This window comes from Gorilla gorilla, chromosome 19 (genome assembly GCF_029281585.2).
Source record: "Gorilla gorilla gorilla isolate KB3781 chromosome 19, NHGRI_mGorGor1-v2.1_pri, whole genome shotgun sequence".
NCBI lineage: Eukaryota > Metazoa > Chordata > Mammalia > Primates > Hominidae > Gorilla > Gorilla gorilla.
The window spans coordinates 95535318-95554725 of record NC_073243.2 but is presented as its reverse complement, the minus strand read 5'-3'; the positions used below and the strand labels follow the sequence as shown (position 1 = coordinate 95554725).

Below are 19408 nucleotides of genomic sequence, written 5' to 3'. Positions count from 1 at the left end.
CAGGTTGCAGATATTTGCATAAGTAAAAAGGAGCCAAGTGCAAATAGCCAAGTCAATGAAAAGCCCCATTGTCAAAGGCATTTCAGAGACCATCTAGCAACCCCTCCCATCACAGGCCCAGAGGCCTAGGATGACAGAATGGTTTTTGTGGGCCACGCCCAGGCCACCTCTTCCCTGAACAGCCTTGGGACACTGCTCCCTACGTCCCAGTCACTCCAGCTCCAGCTATGGCTCAAAGAGGCCAAGGTACAGCTCAGGCTGCTGCTTCAGAGGGTGCAAGCCATAAGCCTTGGTGGCTTCCATGTGGTGTTAACCCCGCCCCTACTAAAAATACAAAAAATTGGCCAGGCATGGTGGCAGGTGCCTGTAGTCCCAGCTACTCGGGAGGCTGAGGCAGGAGAATGGCATGAACCCAGGAGGCAGAGCTTGCAGTGAGCCGAGATTGCACCACTGCACTCCAGCCTGGGTGACAGAGCGAGACTCTGTCTCAAAAAAAAAAAAAAATAGATGAGTATGAATATTCTTAGACTCAGGGTATAAGTTGAGTGCTGACTGGGGACTAACAAACCTAGCAGTCCACCCCTGTGGTATTCGATTCAATCCAATAAATCTTCACTTAGGTGTGGGGACTGAGGGGGTTATCAAATTGCCAATTGATTTAGGGCTTCAAACAAATTGATGTATTAGGCATGATTTCTAGTTTTATTTATTTAAAAAAGGAGCAAGAATTTAATGACAGAAGTCAAACCCAAATAAAGGATCATTCTAAATTTTTCTGCTCATCCCCCCAAACCTTTTTAGTTTTGTCCACACTTAAACAAAAAAAAAAGTAGTATTAGCAACTTACTCTCTCCAATGCATTTGACTTAATTTTCATAAACAGTTATATGTATTACAATACAGGTTTTCCTATCATATCAAATGTCAAAGCAACAGTGGTCTAAACAAGAGAGCAGTTCATTTCTCCCTTATGTCACAGCAGAGCATAGAAGTCCCAGGCTGATATGGGACATCCATAATGTCGGAGACCCAGGCCCTTTCCATCTCATTGCTCAGACACTGTCAAATCACACTGCCACCCCATGGACCTTGCCCCATCCACATTGCCACCAGCAGGAAGGGGTAAAAGAAGCCGAGATAATTCCCCTTTCTCTTTAAAGTCATGGCCTGCAAGTTGCCTGTGCAACTTCCATTCACCTCCCACTGGCTGGAACATAGAAACATGGCCATGCCTACCTGCAAGAGAGCCTAGGAAAAATAGTTCAATTGCTGGTGGCCACCACCCAGCTGAAACTCAGAATTCCATTACCCAAAAAAGAAAGGGAAGCTGGGCATTTGGAAACAACCAACAGAATCTGTCACAACAATTCTCTTTTTGATCCCTTATTTCATCAGTTTACATACTTTTATGCAATTACAATGGAAACAATGGGTACAAAGAGATTTGAGAATAAACACAACTGACTCAGCAAGCACACAACTCAAATGGTAGAAGCCGTTAGACACTAAAGGGCCAGATAGTAGATATTTTTGGCTTTGTTGACTATACAACTTTGCCACTGTAGCAAAAAGGCAGCCATAGACAATATGAAAATGAAATAACATGGTTGTGATCCAATAAAACTTCATATACAAAATCAGGCTGCAGGGTGGATTTGGGCCCAGGCACAGGAGTCTGCTAGTTCAGGGTGTCATAGGTTCAGACACATGGCTATACAAAGGTGATGAAAATCACTAATTCTGCAAGCTACTAGGAACTATTAAGAGAGCTTCTACTCTAATAGCACCTCCCATTTATTGAGCACACACCAAGTGCTAGGCATGACATTAGGAGCTTTATTATTATCTCTAATCCTCACAACAATCTGACGAGGTGGGTAAAATGCCTCCATTTTCCAGATAAGAAAGCAGACACAGCTAAGAAGAGGCGACCAGGATCAGAACCCAGTCTCCAGCTTCAATCCACCAGCCTCCAAAGCCCATTCTCTTCCAGATGAAACAAGTTCTTCTACGGAAGTTAGATGAAAAATTGTCCTTTGGCTAACAATAAGTGAAATAAGTGCACACAATTTCTTGTCACACTACCGGCAAAGCTGCTATGTCAGATTGGACATGTAAAGTATTACAATGACAAAGGCTTTCCTCTGATCTTAAAATATCCCCTGCCTAGCAGTTAACCCAGGCTTTAGCAGGGAGGCACCTAACCTTCAGATTTTCCTAGGTAAAGTTGCCAAGGTCATAAGCTTTACAACATTGGTAACTAACAGGGGTCGGGGGGAGATAAAACTCAAGGTCCCATCAACATCACTGACCACTTATAAGGTCTTTGAAAGTTTATCTAAATAAAGAGAAAGATTATCACCCTCTGTCCTCATCTCGGGATAGGCATGTAACATTCCACCATTGCCATGCATGGCAGACCACACTAATGTGTCACAGCACTCTTTCCAGAAATTTCCCAACAAGGCCTCATGATCCTATTAGAGCTCCAGGCACCATTTCCAGTTTATAGGAGTTGGCATGAGAGAATGAAGTCATCAAACCCTCAACACTTGCCTTATGGGACACAACAGCTTCCAATTTTCCCCTCTCCTATGCCCAAAAAAGAGGATTATCAGTTACCTCCTTTATCATCAGTGCCAATGTTTGTTGTACCTTAGTTTATTGAGCAAATCTCTTCTTGTTTCAGCAAGCAAGTCAATTCATTCTAGGTTTATAATTTCTCTATGCATTCATTTTATAATGAAGTCTATCTCAAAGTCTTCCTGAGCACAAACAACTATGTTTCCAAAAGGAAGTTTTCACAATATTTCGGAATGGAGAAACTATGACTACAGTCATGCATCATTTACCAATGGGGATATGTTCTAAGAAATGCATCATTAGGCTATTCTGTCATTGTGTGAACACCACAGTGTGTACTTACACAAACCTGGATGGCATAGTCTACTACACACCGAGGCTATAGGGTACAACCTATTGCTTCTAGGCTACAAACCTGTACAGCACTCTACTGTACTGAATACTGCAGGCAATTTTAACACAATGGTAAGTATCTGTGCATCTAAACATAGAAAAGGTACAATAAAAATACAGAATAAAAGATTTTTAAAAAATGGGGTCAGGCACAGTAGCTCACACCTGTAATCCCAATACTTTGGGAAGTCGAGGCGGATGGATTGTTTGAGCTCAGGAGTTCAACACCAGCCTGGGCAACATGGCAAAACCCAATCTCTACAAAAAATACAAAGATTAGCCGGCATGGTGGTGCATGCCTGTAATTGCAGCTACTCAGGAGGCTGAGGCAGGAGGATCACTTGAGCCCAGGAGGTCGAGGCTGCAGTGAGCCAAGATCATGCCACTGCACTCCAGCCTGGGCAACACAGTGAGACCCTGTCTCAAAAAAAGAGAAAAACAATGGTGCATCTATATAGTGTACTTACCCTGGATGGAGCTTGTAGGACTGGAACTTTCTCTGGGTGAGTCAGTGAGCAATGAGTGAATGTGAAGGCCCAGGACATTACTGTGCACTACTGTAGACTTTACAAACCCTGTACACTTATTGAGTTAAATTCTTTAAATTTTTCTTTAATAATTCCCTTAGCTTACTGTAACTTTTTTACTTAATAAACTTTTCCATTTTTTTAAAGTTTTTGACTCTTGTAATAACGCTTACCCTAAAACACACATTGTATAGCTGTACAAATTTTTTTTTCTTTTTATCTTTGTTTTATAAGCTTTTTACTATTTTTAACTTCTGATTTTTTTTTTTTTTTACTTTTTAAAATTTTTTGTTAAAAACTAAGACACAAACACACACATTAGCCTTGGCCTACCCAGGGACAGGATGATGAAGACATCACCAGGCAACAGGGACTTTTCCACTCCAGTATAATTTCATGGGACCACTGTCACATAGGCAACCATGTCCTTATGCGGCATATGACTGTATTTAGAATTAACATTTCGTTTACTTCAATCATGGAGTGTCTATCCCAGTTACTTTTGAGGGAAAGTTATCCACCACTAATGTTATAAGCTACTCCAGAAACATATATGTGCCATATAATTTGCAATTCCTGGAGAGAATGTTCTAAGCAGTAGAAACTAGTAATTTCTAAGAAACATAAACACATTCATAACCCCCTTACCTTATGTAAAATAGAGTTTATAATTTTTAGAGGTATCATTTTAAGATTCTGCACCAATAGATGGCTTTGTTTTCTTTCCAAAATGAAGCACTTGCTTACAATTCAACCAAACTATCACCAGGCGATGTCACTTTGAGTCAGAGTAATATTCGTGCACAGCTCCTCCTGTTTTGTTTATATGGCTAGCAAGGAGGCCATTCCTGATGGTAATTACCATGTGACACTCATTCACCACCACCACCATCATGTGTGGGTGTCTGCCCACCTCTGGGAGTGCCAGGCTTCACCAATGAAACACTTGCATGTTGGGGACATAGCAACCCTTCATAAATCACTGCTACTAGTGAGAGAACATTCTGGGCTTCGACCCTTTCCCTCAACTGTTCCCATATCAGACATTCACAACTGCAATCCTCCCTTCCAAAGCAAAGAATCTGCAATCTGGTAATGCCTCCCTGCCCCCCACTGACACAACTAAGGGCCACAGAGCAACATCTTTTATACTCTCCATGGTAGTTACCCAGCAGGTAACAATTACACCTAGGGCAGGCCAACTCTGCAAAAATGAGGCTGAAGCAGGACAGAGGTTGTGGCCTGGCTTGAAAGACCATGGGAGCCTCCCTTTAAGACTGTCATTTCTTCTGTCTCCCTAATAAGAGGGTGAGCTTGTCCATACAAAGTGGAGCAACACAACTGTCCTCTTGACATATACACAGAGCCTATGGGCTTCTCCCAGGGACAGCTGGGACATTCCCTACACCACCGTTGCCCAACTTCTGCCTCAGGATGCTTTGTGACCTAGATGAATTGCAATGCATTGCTACATCCAGGTTTTGCCGCATGCCTTTATCAATTTGGGATTCAGAGACAGCAGGTGCCGTGGTTTTAAGAAGGCAGTTTACTGGTGTGGTGGTACAAGGAGAGCAAAGAGAGAGATGAGAGAATGGGTGAATGAGAGACTGTGAGGCTAAAGAACCTGAAGGGAAGAAGAAGAATAATGTCATGTCGAAGAAGACCATACAGGAGTGCATTCCAGAGGGTTCTACACACTTGCTAGAGGAGAGCTGAAATTTTAGCTCCAAACCTCCAAATGGCTCAATCAGAAATGGAAATAGGACCAGTCAGAAGATTCAGAGTGCTCAAAAGACTAAAGCAAACCAACTACACAAAAGACATATGGATGTCCTGAGCCTGAAATTCGCCGTGTGGGTACTCATCTCTCTATAAGATGCACTGGGCAGACATCCTTGCTTTCCCCCTAAGGAGTAAATACTTTCACTCGGCACAGTCCATGGCATAATATCAATGTTCACGTGCGTTAAAGCAATCCTAGGAAGGGTCAAAACAAGCTGAACAAACCACAAAGAGCCCACAGATCCTCTAGACCAGACTAACCAGGAATGCACTCCGGAGCTGTTTAGGGAGCTGGAGCTTCTCCTGAAAAGGGGCCCCAGGTAACTTTGCACACCCCCTAGAGGAGACTACCACCTAGAGAGAGTGGGTAGACCACACGTTAAGGACCTGCCCTATATATTATGTCTGGCAATCAGGATTTTCTCTAGGGGTAAACCACGGATGGTTTAAGGTGTTTCCACTCAGTGTGACCTATTTTGTATTGCTTAAGGAAATGTACAACTTATGTATACATTTATTATTGTTAACAACTACTTTTGAGGACTTAACAATGAGCCATTCACTAAAGTGAATATTTAACATGGCTTACCATATTTAATCTATAAAACAAACCTATAAAGTAGGTATTATTATCCCCATTTTGCTGATGACAAAATGAAATTCAGAGAGATTAAGTAGCTTACCCCAGGTCACCCAGCTAGTACCTGGTTAAGGCTGAGATTTGCAGCCAGGAGTAAAAACAGCATTGCATCATTCTAAAACCCATGCTCACAGTGACCCAGCAGAATGGTTAAAATGGTTAAAATCGTTCAGTGTTTACACTTTAAAATGCAAGCTTCAATTAACTGGAAAGTGATTCCATGTAGAAGAGCTATTTATCAACCGACTACGCATCATTCTGTTAGAGAGAGAGTTCATTGGCCTGCAATTTTTATTTATTTTTTTTATTTTTATTTATTTATTTATTTTTGACACGAAGTCTCTCTCTGTTGCCCAGGCTGGAGTGCAGTGGTATGATCTCGGCTCACTGCAATCTCCGCCTCCCAGGTTCAAGCAATTCTTCTGCCTCAGCCTCCCAAGTATCTGGGACTACAGGCATGTACCACCATGCCCAGCTAATTTTTTTGTATTTTTAGTAGAGGCAAGGTTTCATCATGTTGGTCAGGCTGGTTCTGAACTCCTGACCTCAAATGATCCACCTGCCTCGGCCCCCCAAAATGCTGGGATTACAGGCATGAGCCACCGTGCCCAGCCTGGCCTGCATTTTTTTAAGAGCACAAAAGAGCACCAGATGGCAAGTACTACCAGAGATATCCTTTCCACTAACAACTGATAAAATTTTATAGCTATAAATATTAAGCTTTTTTTGGGGGGGGGGGGGATGGAGTCTCACTCTGTTGCCCAGGCTGGAGTGTAGTGGCGTGATCTCGGCTCACTGCAAGCTCCGCCTCCTGGGTTCACACCATTCTCCTGCCTCAGCCTCCCAAGTAGCTGGGACTACAGGCACCCGCCACCACACCTGGCTAATTTTTTTTGTATTTTTAGCAGAGACGGGGTTTCAACATGTTAGCCAGGATGGTCTTGATCTCCTGACCTCGTGATCCACCCGCCTCGGCCTCCCAAAGTGCTGGGATTACAGGCGTGAGCCACCATGCCCAGCCTAAGTAAGCATTTTTTTTCTCTTTCAGTTAGTTGTAAATTAAAGCCCAATTTGTTTGACATTCTTCCCAAGGGAAAGTTTGCTCTATGTCCCCTCCCCTCTAATCATGGCTCCTGGGCTGCCTGACCAATTGAATATGGTGGGACTGATGCTGTCCCAGCTTCTGGGCCCAGGCCTTAAGAAACAGGCAATAATAAACGTGGGTCAATCCAAAGGATAGGATATTTTTGCAGCCATTTAAAAATGCTTCCAAAATGTCTAGATGCCACTGAGAAATGCTGCTGAGAGAAAAAAGCAGCAGACAAAATTGTACATATGAGATACTTATTATAACTCTGCCAAGAAAATATATCCAGGAAGAACTAGAAGAGAGTATAACAGTATTTTTTCGAGGCATTAAGATTACAGTTGATCTGTTCGCCATTATATTTTTTCCCCAATACTATTTTTATCTTCCCAAATGAACAGCTATAACATCCTTTAGTGGGAAAATTCTTTAAAGAGACGTTGTTTTTAAAATATATGAATAGTAGTGTACCAGACTTGCCCTCAGGCAAGACTTCATGCCCACATAGTTTCTGCAGGACCCAGATTAGCCCACTGTGGAGAAACAGCAAGATGCTCTAATGGATTTAGACACAGATTTGCCATAAAGAGAGAAGAGGCTGGGAATAAGGGTAAGCCCACACAATTAGGCTTTTGTCCTGTCAGTCACCAAGGACAGACCCTCCCCATGGCCAACCATAGCAGCTGCAGCCCTCCTTGGGCATGGTAAACCAGAGACACCTTCATCGCATTTTACAAACAGCAGCAAAGAATTAGTCACTCTGTGTTTATAAAACAGAAATCAGCTTTCACAGGGGTGTGATTACAGGAAGCTCACTGGGGCACTGCAAGGGTTTAGGAAGCAACACCACTTATTAACTGGTGATTCAGATATCTCACGCAAAACAAACTCAACAAACTCTCTTGCATCAAAAAGATTGCATTGTTCTACATGTTCTTAATCAATTTTAAATATTAGCCCAGCTGGGACAAAATAGGATTTCAAAAGTGGTAAACATTTTCCATATCTAAGAGACATTTTCCATGACTATGGTAGAAGAGTAGAAGAAAAATAAATAATTCCATAGACCAGGCGCAGTGGCTCACACCTGTAATCCCAACACTTTGGGAGCCCGAGGCGGGTGGATCACGAGGTCAGGAGTTCAAGACCAGCCTGACCAAGATGGTGAAACCCCATCTCTACTAAAAATACCAAAAAATTAGCTGGGCATGGTGGCAGGCGCCTGTAATCCCAGCTACTCAGGAGGCTGAGGCAGAGAACTGCTTGAACCCGGGAGGCAGAGTTTGCAGTGAGTCAAGATCACTGCACTCCAGCCTGGGCGACAGAGCGAGACTCCATCTCAAAAAAAAAAAAAAAAAAAGAAAGAAAGAAAAGAAAAGAAAAGAAAACTAATTCCTTCCACAAACTTTTATTGAATGTCTATTATACCTTAGGAATATATAAATGAAGGAGCCACAGCACAGTTAGAATTAAATGCTCACTCTTATCTTGGCCCACAATCAGTGGTATATTGGGACTGACCTCTGCAGGCTCATGAGAGCCAATATTTTGATTCTCTTTCCAGCTTCACTTTTTTTTTCATTTTAATTTTTATTTTAAGTCCCAGGGTACATGTGCAGGATGTGCAGGTTTGTTACATAGGTAAAGGTGTGCCATGATGGTCTGCTGCACCTATCAACCCATCACCTAGGTATTAAGCCCAGCATGCATTAGTTATTTTTCCTAATGCTCTCCCTCCCCCCAACCCATCCCCAACAGGCCCCAGTATGTGTTGTTCCCCTCCGTGTGTCCACGTGTTCTCACTGTTCGGCTCCCACTTGTAAGTGAGAACATGCAGCGTTTGGTTTTCTGTTCCTGCATTAGTTCGCTGAGGATAACGGCTTCCAGCTCCATCCATGTCCCTGCAAAGGACACAATCTCATTCCTTTTTATGGCTGCATAGCATTCCATGGTGTATATGTACCACATTTTCTTTATCCAGTCTATCGTTGATGGGCATTTGGGTTGATTCCATGTCTTTGCTATTGTGAATAGTTCCAGCTCCACTTTTAGTGACCTCAAGTGGTGATGTGAAATCAACCACAGTGGGAGTATTTACACTACAGGAATCAGCAAATGCTGAAGATCAGGTTTTCTCTACCACATAGAGCAGATTCCATGACATTCACCATCACACCGCTGCCTACACGACCCAGTGAAGGACTCCTATGTACCTCTCCCACTTCAGCCACTCTCTCCTTTCTCCTTGGGTGTCAACCCTACTGACCTTTCTGCGCCCACACTGCCCTCCTAAATACTAAACACACCCGGGGTATCGCCAGCACATAACAGCTATATACGTACATATCTAACTGCACAGGCTCCTCAGGAGTCAGCCACTTGCCTTCAAATCGCAACTCCCTCACTTCACGGCTGTGTGAACTTTGTTTACTTCAGCTCTCTGTACCTGTTTCAAAACCAAAGGCCACATACGACCTTTTCAAACATACAAAAGCTGACATACGCTGGCTCACAGGAATCCCAACGGCACCCCGGTCAGGCTCCTGTGCCAGGCTTTTCTCCTCCTCACCCGATTTTTTAAAGAAATGGTAGTATCAACAATAGGCTTTGTCAACAATGTAAAATTAAGCCTAAAATCTGGCTAATCTGAATTATTAAAACATCTGGATTGCAGAATATATTTAAGTCAATTTCTTTTAAACTTCCAAGAATAAAATTTAGTGCAATTACGAATGATGTTTCGGCTTTAAAAGTGCTTTGGTGATCTTAAATACAATCACCTTCGTGCATCCGGAACACAAATGTACGGCAGCCCTACCGCTCCGGAGTCCAGCGATCACAAAAGGCCTGTGAGGACGCAAAACTGGTATTACTAAATTCCAGTTGTACGGACTCAGTGGCCTTTGCAGACAAACTTTTCAGTCCTTACTATATGACAAGTCCAGTAGGATGTTTCACAGGGGCCTGGATTAGCCGGTGACATTCTGCTGTTAATCCCCTCCCCCAGCCTGCACGCCAGGTACTCTCCCACACGACCATTTTAAGTTTCATTTCCTCAGCCCCTACTATCTGAAATACTCTTGCTTACTTATTTTTCACCTTGGGGTCTGTCTCCACACCTGGGCTGTGTGCTCCGTGACAGCAGGGGCCTGACATCACCCTAGCTCCTGGCACCGCAGCTGGCTGACATTGGGAGCGCCATAAAGCCCTACCAAGTGAAGCAATGAACATGTGAACACAATTATCTGGAAGTTACCTGGAAAGCGCTTCCACAAGAAGATGCATGAAGAGCTCCGTCTTGGTGCCTAGGGTCCCTCTCCCTTCAGGACAGCTGGAACAGAGACCGTCCCCCTTTCCACACCCCTCAGCCCAGGCTGCTTGCTGAAGGCCTCAGAGGCCCTCCCAGGGCCCGGCTCCAAGGTGGGGCCAAGGAACCATTGCAGAGCCAGGCCTCTGGCCAGGGTACACGTTTCCTCCTATTTCTTGACCCTGTCTGCTATCCTAGTCGCTGCCCCCATTGTTCTTTCCTTCTTCTCTGGCCCCTGAGGCTCCCTGTTTGGGCTTCTGCCTTCCTCGCCTGCTTCAGATTACCATTCAGGCTCACCCTCTCCCCTCGTCTCTTGACCTTGGAAAAGGGCATGGAGTCTCCAGAAGCTCCTACTAATACCACGTATGGCTGACATAAGATAAACCACAAGGAAGGGGGTCTCTCCTGGACCTGCCCCCTCTCAGGCCGTTGGTTCACCAAGTCCATTTGGTGAATATCAAATGGTGCCTCGGGGCCATCAGACCAGGGCACACATGGCAGTCTGCCCTGGATGCCTGGGCCCTACACCTGGATACACTTATGAAGCTGCGGAGCATTTGGCTTCCACTGATTTTTTTAAAAACGAAACTGAGATTTAGCTCACTGATGGTTCCAGAGCAATCTAGGACACCAAGTGCCAAAATGGGACTGAAGTCACATGAAAAAGCCTCAGTGTGAGACTCAACTAGAACCTGCTGCAATCAAGCTCTAAGAATGTACTTTGTAAGTAGATAAACAACTTCCAACAGTTATTTCTCTTTCAGACAAGGCACCCAAAGACTTGTCCAATGGCATTTCATCTCGAAGGTAGCAAGAGTCAAATTCCTGTTCCATTGCAATCTTTTTTTTTTTTTTTTGAGACAGGGTCTTACTCTGTCACCCAGGTTGGAGGACAGTGGTCTGATCATGGCTCACTGCAATCTCCACCTCCCGGGCTCAGGTGATCCACCTCAGCACCCCCTGGCTGGTCTCAAACCCTTGGACCCAAGGGATCCTCCTGCCTTGGCCTTCCAAAGTGCTGGGATTACAGGTGTGAGCCACGGCACCAGGCCAGTTGTAATCTTTTATCTCTAGCCTAGCTCTAAACTTTCTCCCTGTCTGGGATGCCCCTTCTTTCTGCACAGATAGGGAAAAAACAAATGTATGAAGTAAGACAAAGTATACTGCATAGAAAACCACCAATGGGTAAAAGCTTAAAGTTATCAAAATTAAAACTACAGGTAGTAGGGGGAGGTGGCACAGGAATATGCTACCTCAAAGGATGGGGAGTCTCTCATTTTCAATCCAATATATTACTAATCCTTGGTAATAATAATCACTATATGTGTGTATAATATATGGTTATGTGAATGTATAGCTATATAATATCTATACACTCTTATCTGGTTACCCTTGTTAACCAGTAAAGCATTCTTAGAAAAAAATTCTTATGTTTGTTCAGTAAATATCACAAACTGGTGGTTCAAAATATTTATCAATAATTACTACTTAATTGTGAAAATATTGCATTTAATTAAAGCAACCCTAATCACATTTCTGCCAAATCTCTCCCTTCTTTCAACCTCTAAAATGAGTAGGCCCCATAAATATGTACTGCACATATCAAATAGCTTATCAATACATTTCATTCTACAAGTATGTATTAAAAATGCCTGTTCTGTGAAAATTCTATGAAGAGAGCTGGTGGGAGTGCCTAGGTGCCAAGAGTAAAATAAAAGTCCTGCTTCCAGAAATGTTAAAATGTCATGAAGGGGATACATACGAGTAAATCAACCCACCATCTCGAAACTGAACCTGACATTTACACTTTTCTGGAAATGTTTTCTTAACCAGCTAGTTAACCCATATCCCACTCTAGGCATTTCTGTAAATGTCATCTTCAAGTACTTGGTTTACTGTGTCATTTTATGTAGAAAGTTGTTTCATTGTTCAATTAAATGTCAACATAATGTTGATGTACTAGGAAGGAATTTGTAAGAAAATGGAAACTAGAAAACTAGAGAAAAGTAGCTTTTACAGAGTCTACTACAACTGATTATAATTACCACACACACAAACATGCCCCATATACCCATGGCTGAAAGGGGATGCTTGTCTTTAATACAATGACAAAAATATATTTTGGTGCCCTTGTTCCTAGAGAGTTACCAGTTTCCACTTTCTTTGGCAAGAAAATTGTCCAACTCCTTTTCTTGTTTAATAATGTTCTGTCTACTTCATATCCAAATTTCAATGGCCCCAGTTAGAATTCCAATGAAGGCATCTAACTGACTCATACAAAAGTTGTTCACAGCAATGGGGCTAAAATGCAGACTTTCACTCTGGGCACAACTATGCTCATATGAGCAGGAATTAATTGTCTGCTTCCTTTCCATACTCTTGATCTCCCCCTTCTTAGAGTTAGATATTAATATAAACAGTGATACAATTAATGTACTCCCTGTAAAGGGAACCCAAGTAATCACATTTTCAACAATAGGAACTGTGGTTTTAAAAAGTTTTACAATATCAAAATGGTATATTGGTCCAATGTTTAAACTTTAGAAATGCTTAACAAATCTTTAAAATGCAATAGGTTTTTAAAAATGTTCAATAGCTTAGATTTCCAACAACTATCATCTAATGTTAAAAACTCAACATTAAAACATTCAAGTAGATTCTATATTATGTGCTGGGAAACACTTTTTTAAAAAATTTCAGGCCATCACTTTCTGATTCAAGAAAAGCACTTATTGGCATAAGTTTTTAAGAGGACATTAAGTTATTTGCCTCTCTTGAGTGAGTTCGTGCCAAAGAAAATTATGTTTCCTGGAATTAAAGGACTGCATTCTTCATATTTTTACATTTTAAACTCCTTTTTAAATTAGTCATAATATTTTTAAAAAGATAACTAGCCAATGAAACAGACTGAAGAATAAGTAAGTACGTATATATCACAATTACCTTTTGCCTGGTCCAAAGTCTTCACCTTCAGGCATTTCTGCCCTTTAAAAATAATAACAGTGGCAAAGGCTGCAGCACCTGCTAACCACAGCTAATGTGGCCAAACAATAGTTTCTTTTCTACTCTAATGCTGAATATCAGGAGGAAAAAAACCCAGTAGAGACGTTCTTTCCTTTTTGGAAAAAAAGTCCTCCTCCCTTACTCAGAAAGTTGGTGTTTACAAACTTCCAAAGCGCCTGCCTCCCTTGAATGAAGCTAGGAGCTGGGTTATTATCACTGCCCCCTTCTAAAAATAAATAGGTCACCTCTTACTCCCAGTACCGTGACAGGCGGCTGGAAGTGAGCCCTGCCCAGCTGCCCCGCATTCTCTCTCCAGTCCTGTGAGAAGGTGTCCCTGCTCAGCCAGTAACCTTCATTGGATGACTTCACCTAGGCCCGCCTGCCCTTTTTCTTCCCCCAGCTTTTTTTTTTTTTTTTTTTTTTTTCTGGCATGACTAGGCACCCACCTAAGGGTGGAGTGGCCACAGGAGGTTGAAACATCACCCTGGGCTATCAAATCTCCTCCTTCAAGTCACAGGAGGGAGTTGGAGAGCAGACAGCAAAACAGGCTGTACCTGTGAGGGTTGGGGGGTTTGTTTGGAGAACGCCTAGCCACTCAGCAAAAAGATCCCTTACTCAAAAAGGTTTAAAACAAAAGCCATTCTGCAATGGGGTTTTGAGGGATATTGCTTTGCAAGAAAATCTTTTCGGGTCATCTAGATTTCTCAACTCACCGGAAGCATGCACACGAATGTTGAGTTCACGTGTTCATCTGGGCAAAATGCTTTCTCCCCAGGACTTCCCTGTCCTTAGGGGCAGCCTGACACTGGCACAGGAAGGATTGTGGGTCTGGATGTTTTCATAGTTTGGCTTGTCACTGAAGAGAGCCATCCCTCATTTGCTTTTTTAAAAGAGTACGACAAAAATCCCTTCAAATCTTGCTCTCAAAAAGGCCAGAAGAAATATTACTGAGATTTCTTTAGGAATATATCCTGAAAGCTTTGGACAAAAAGTTGAAGCCATTTTTTTTTCTTGACTAGGAATGTTAGGGATGGCAGAAAGTAAGATCTGCTTATTAAGAAACAATATTATTTTCAAAATGTGTTGCCAGGTGCTGTGGCTCACGCCTGTAATCCTAGCACTGTGGGAAGCTGAGGTAGGAGGATCATTTGAGCCCAGGAGTTCAAGACCAGCCTGGGCAACACAATGAGACCCCATCTCTACCAAAAATAAAATTAGCCAGGCCTGATGGGATGCTCCTGTGGTCCCAGAAACTTGGGAGGCTGGAGTGAGAGAATTGCTTGAGCCCCAGAGGTGGAGGCTGCAGTGAGCCAAGATCATGCCACTGCACTCCAGCCTGGGTGACAGAGCAAGACCCTGTTTCTTTAAAAAGCTAATAATAAAATAAATTTTAAAAATAAAAAAATAAAAATCTGTGTATTCTGTTGTTATGTTATAGCTAATCCTAGCATGTTATCTATATTTAATGTATATTTTACCATATGTATGTGTGAAAGTGACTTTCTACCACATTAAAGAAATGTCAAAACAAATAATATCTGCTTTCTTTTGGATAGTGTTAGTTATTTTGTGATGTATGCATCTCACAATTAACAATTCCTTAAGGCATTTCATATTTTACGCAAGACCTAACATTTTAGACACTTCAAAGTCTAAGATGAACCGGGTGTGGTTACTCAGACACACAACTGAAATACCAGGGACTTAAAAGCAAACAGTCATAGGCTGAGCTCTGAAGGTCGGGGTGTACAAGAGCCTGTCAGAGGCAGGGCAATGTGCTATACTATTAGAAATTCCAGGTTTTTAAATAACTGAAAAGTTGAAATGCTGAAAATATTATCAATGATAATATTTTGGCACTTGTACAAAACCTTATTGGCTGGGGGGGGTGGCTCACACCTGTAATCCTAGCACTTTGGGAGGCCAAGGCAGGCAGATCACCCGAGGTTAGGAGTTCGAGACCAGCCTGGCCAATATAGTGAAACCCTGTCTCTACTAAAAATACAAAAATTAGCCGGGCGTGGTGACGCATGCCTGTAATCCCAGCTATTCGGGAGGCTGAGGCAGAAGAATCACTTGAGCCTGGGAGGCGGAGGTTGCTGTAAGCCTAGATCGCACCACTGCACTCCAGTCTAGGTGACAGAGTGAGACCCTGTCTCGAAAAAACAACAAGAACAACAACAACAACAACAACAACAACAAACACCTAATCAACACAAAAGGCTAATTCTCTTACCTAACTTTCAGCTTTGATCATTCTAACCCATGAATTTTACCTTTTCTTTCTCCTGAGCTTCTAGCTTACTATTTCTTGCATACCTGAACATAACTGTTGTTGATCTTAGTTGCTGGTTACCACAGAACTGAATATATCCCTGAGACCTGCCTCTCAATTGTAAAGGATGATGAACTGATTTAGTGCTATAACAGATGAGTTAGCTATTACCAACCGGAAATATTTACCATTACAGACAGTCCCCAACTTAGGATGGCTCAACTTCACAACTGTTTGACTTTACAGTGGTGCAAAAGCAATACACTTTCAGCAAAAACTGTGCATCAAATTTTAAATTTTGATCTTTTTCTGGGCTAGCGACATGTGGTGGGGTACTCTCTTATGAAGCTGGGCAGCAGCCAGGAGCCTCAGCTCCCAGTCAGCCCCATGATCACGAGGGTGGGCAGCCGGTACTCTGCAGTGAACTGTGATGCCAGTTGATTCTACCCAACCATAGGCTGATGTAAGTGTTCTGAGCATGTTTAAGGTAGGCTAGATTACACTTTGATGTTCAGTAGGCTAGATGGATTAAACGTATTTTCAACCTACAGTATTTTCAACTTAGGATGGGTTTCTCAGGCTATAACCCCACAGTAGGTCAAGGAGCACCAGTACTTTGTTTTAGCGCCCCGTCATGCATGTTAAAATTGCTTGTTCCAACCATGGAGTCCCCTTTAGGTATATTTGTGGTAATTCCTACAATTCACAGGAACGAGGATGGTGTATTAGTCCAGCCCCGTATTACTATAAAGAAATACCTGAGACTGGGTAATTTATAAAGAAAAGAGATTTAATTGGCTCATGGATCTGCAGGCTGTACAGGAAGCATGGCTGGCATCTGCTCAGCTTCTGGGGAGGCCTCAGGAAACTTAGAATCATGGTGGAGGGGGAAGGGAGAGCAGGCACATCGCATGGCCAGAGCTGGAGCAAGAGAGAGTATGAAGGGGGGATGGTGCTAAACCATTCATGAGAACTCCACCCCCATGATCCCCCATCACCTCCCAGCAGGCCCCACTTTCAACACTGGAGATCACAATTCAGTATGAGATTTAGTGGGGACACAGATCCAAACCCTATCAGAGGGAAAACAAGGACAGTACAGACAACAGATCCCGAGTGTAGCTACACAATCGACAAGTGTCCCCCCACTGAAGGCCTAACATGGCTTCTTCACCCAGATGGCACCTTTCACCCTGCTGGGGACTAAGGTGCTAAGGGTTTCCTCACTGACCTGAAACCTACTAGACATCTAGAACTTAAGGACTCACAGAATTCAGATGTGGGAGAGACCCTGAGTGCCACAGAAGTGATCACCAAGATTTTTAGATGCTGAAACTGTGGCACGGCAAAGTCAGGTGACTTGCAGGTGACAGTGGCAGGAGTCACCTCCAGGTCACTATGCCTTGGCTGGGTGTCCTTCCACTCCAGCAGAGCCTACACATGCTGCAGAAGCCCCAGGGACCAGATACCTCCACATTTTAAATTTTCCTGTATACACTCTCTTTCCAAATGTATCTCCATTTAATATTAGTAATATACTTTAAATGGGCATTTTTATTCTCCTTTGCAATTTCATCATATAGTATGCCCTAGAAAACCATTGCCACTTCAAAGCTAAACGTTCACCTTTCCTGACACCCTTTTCCCCTTCACATAACCATCAGTCCGAGTTTTTTTTTTTTTTTCTATCTCCTCTACAGCTGCTTTGATTAAAGCTCTGGAACTTTCTATCTGAGACACTAGGAGAGACCTTCCCCCTCCTGGATGTTATAGGAAAATATTAGCAATGAATGGCCAAATGCAGATGCCAGTGTGAAGACAGGTTGTCTCTTCATATCCCTTCTCAACTTTAGTACACATGGCCTTCCAAAATAAAAACTACATTTCTCAGGCTTGTTGGAGCCAAATGAGGCCTTTTGTGGTTGTTCTGATTGAGGAGATGTCAGCAGAAACATCAGGCTGCTCCAGGTGCCAGAAACGGGATTCAAAGTAGACCTCTAGTGATTCCCAGAAACACCGAGAGACCAAGCGAAGGTAACTGCCAGGGCCCACTGTGCCCATTGATCTCTCGCAGCAACTGGGGTCATGGTTGAGTTCTCTCTTGGATTCTGAGCTCTGTGAATTTGTATTTTGGGCTCTCTGAGTATATTTGAGCACTTTGTTTGAAGCAGATTGGTTCAGAAGTCATGACAGAAATAGGGCTGGGTCTGTAGGAAGGCCTCAGGTGTCTGACTGGGTCAAATTAGAAACTGGACTGGGTTCAGTAGGTAGGTAAGATTACCAGAAGACAGGGAATCATGGGCTCATCTGGCTCTGAGGATTCTAGAACTCAACCATCTAGAACTCCAGCCAATTTCATGTAAAAGAACTTTGGATCCAGAACCTGTGCTTTTCTAAATAAATGTTGTGACCCTTAGCAAAGGCAACATAGAGTTACAGCAGCCACAGTGGGGAAACTCCTTACAAAAGGCAAACAGACACATGTCTTTAGAGCCACAACAGCTACAGGGACCAAGGGGACCTCCTTGCACACGTTTTAAACCAAAATCAAGGAGTCCCAAACTCAAGAACTCCATGCCCCAATATGTGCCTTTATTTAAATGGCCAGGCCATTGGAAAAGACATTGTCCATTTTTACACCAGCCATCCGATGGACCGGCTCTTTTTGGTTTGGACTGTTTCTCCACTAGAGGAAGCCCCAGAGGCTCACTCTTAAGACAATAATCAACCAGTCTCTCAGACAGAAGAAAGAATATCTCCATGGTGGGCATTTCAAGTCAAGTCTATATCCTCATATCTGAACCTATCTGCCACTTGGGCCATTTTCAGAAAAACATTTGCAAGAATGAGTCCTGTTTTCTCTGTTCGATGCTCCTTCTCCCACGGGAGCCTCTCAGTTGACTGAAACGCCTGTTCTCAAACCCCTGACTCTGTGCCCTGCCACCTCTGTCCACTTCTTCCTTGTCATGATCTTTGATGAGACAAATTATTTTACGCTGACTGGTAACTCTATTCTGACTGCACTTTCTTTTTTTAAAAATTCATATTGTGTTTAATATCTAGGACAGACTAAACATATAATTCAAATTAACTTTAAAACATAATTTTAAATATGATTAACATTGATCTTTTTAAGATATGCCTGAATTAAATTTAGTCAAAACACAAAAATTATTTATATACTGCTATTAAGGAATTTGTCACTCTCATTCTGAGTTAAAACTTAATTTAAAAGCTGGGTTTGGGGAGAGGAGACCGTGGGTGCTTTTGCTTGATTTATGGGGAGGAGATGAGTAACCTAGAGCTCAATGCTCTCTAGGAGCCATCTCCCTCCCACATTCTTATTTTTAACCTAGAAGGAATGAAGTGTTGAACCTTCTGCAAATATGGGAGAGCCCAAAGGTCCTGTTTTCTACTTGTGGGATCTGTAACCAGAAATTTGGCCCAAAGAAGGCCTGCTGGTTCTCAGCACCACCTCATGCCACCTGCGTGAAGTTGGTACAGATATTTTCATTTTGGAATTTGTATTTTTGCCTTGTTTCACTTTTATCTTCAGTATATTCCGTGTTATTTTTCCATTCATTAGATATTTAATGTTTCTATCTTATTTTGAAATGTTTTAGCTTAATTTTTTTATTTCAATAGTTTTTAGGGAACAAGTGGTATTTGGTTACATGGATAAGTTCTTTAGTGGTGATTTCTGAGATTATGGGATACCCATCACCTGAGCAGTTTATACTGTACCCAGTGTGTAGTCTTTTATCCCTCACCTCCCTCCCACCATTCCCCCCCAAGTCCCCAAAGTCCACTG

General features: G+C 42.7%; 1 protein-coding gene across 2 annotated transcripts in view; it reads right to left on the bottom strand.

Annotated features, from left to right (window-relative positions):
• RETREG1 (reticulophagy regulator 1) overlaps nucleotides 1–19408 on the bottom strand; it is a 144356-nt gene that overhangs the window by 22065 nt on the left and 102883 nt on the right. The window contains exon 1 of one of the 2 annotated variants that reach the window (XM_004059020.5): nucleotides 13263–13703. The exons of the other annotated variant lie outside the window; for it this stretch is intronic. Coding sequence (XP_004059068.3) covers nucleotides 13263–13297 — 35 coding nt within the window. The 5' untranslated portion in view covers nucleotides 13298–13703. Of the gene's footprint in view, nucleotides 1–13262; nucleotides 13704–19408 lie in introns of those variants that run through there. 2 annotated transcript variants of the gene reach the window in all.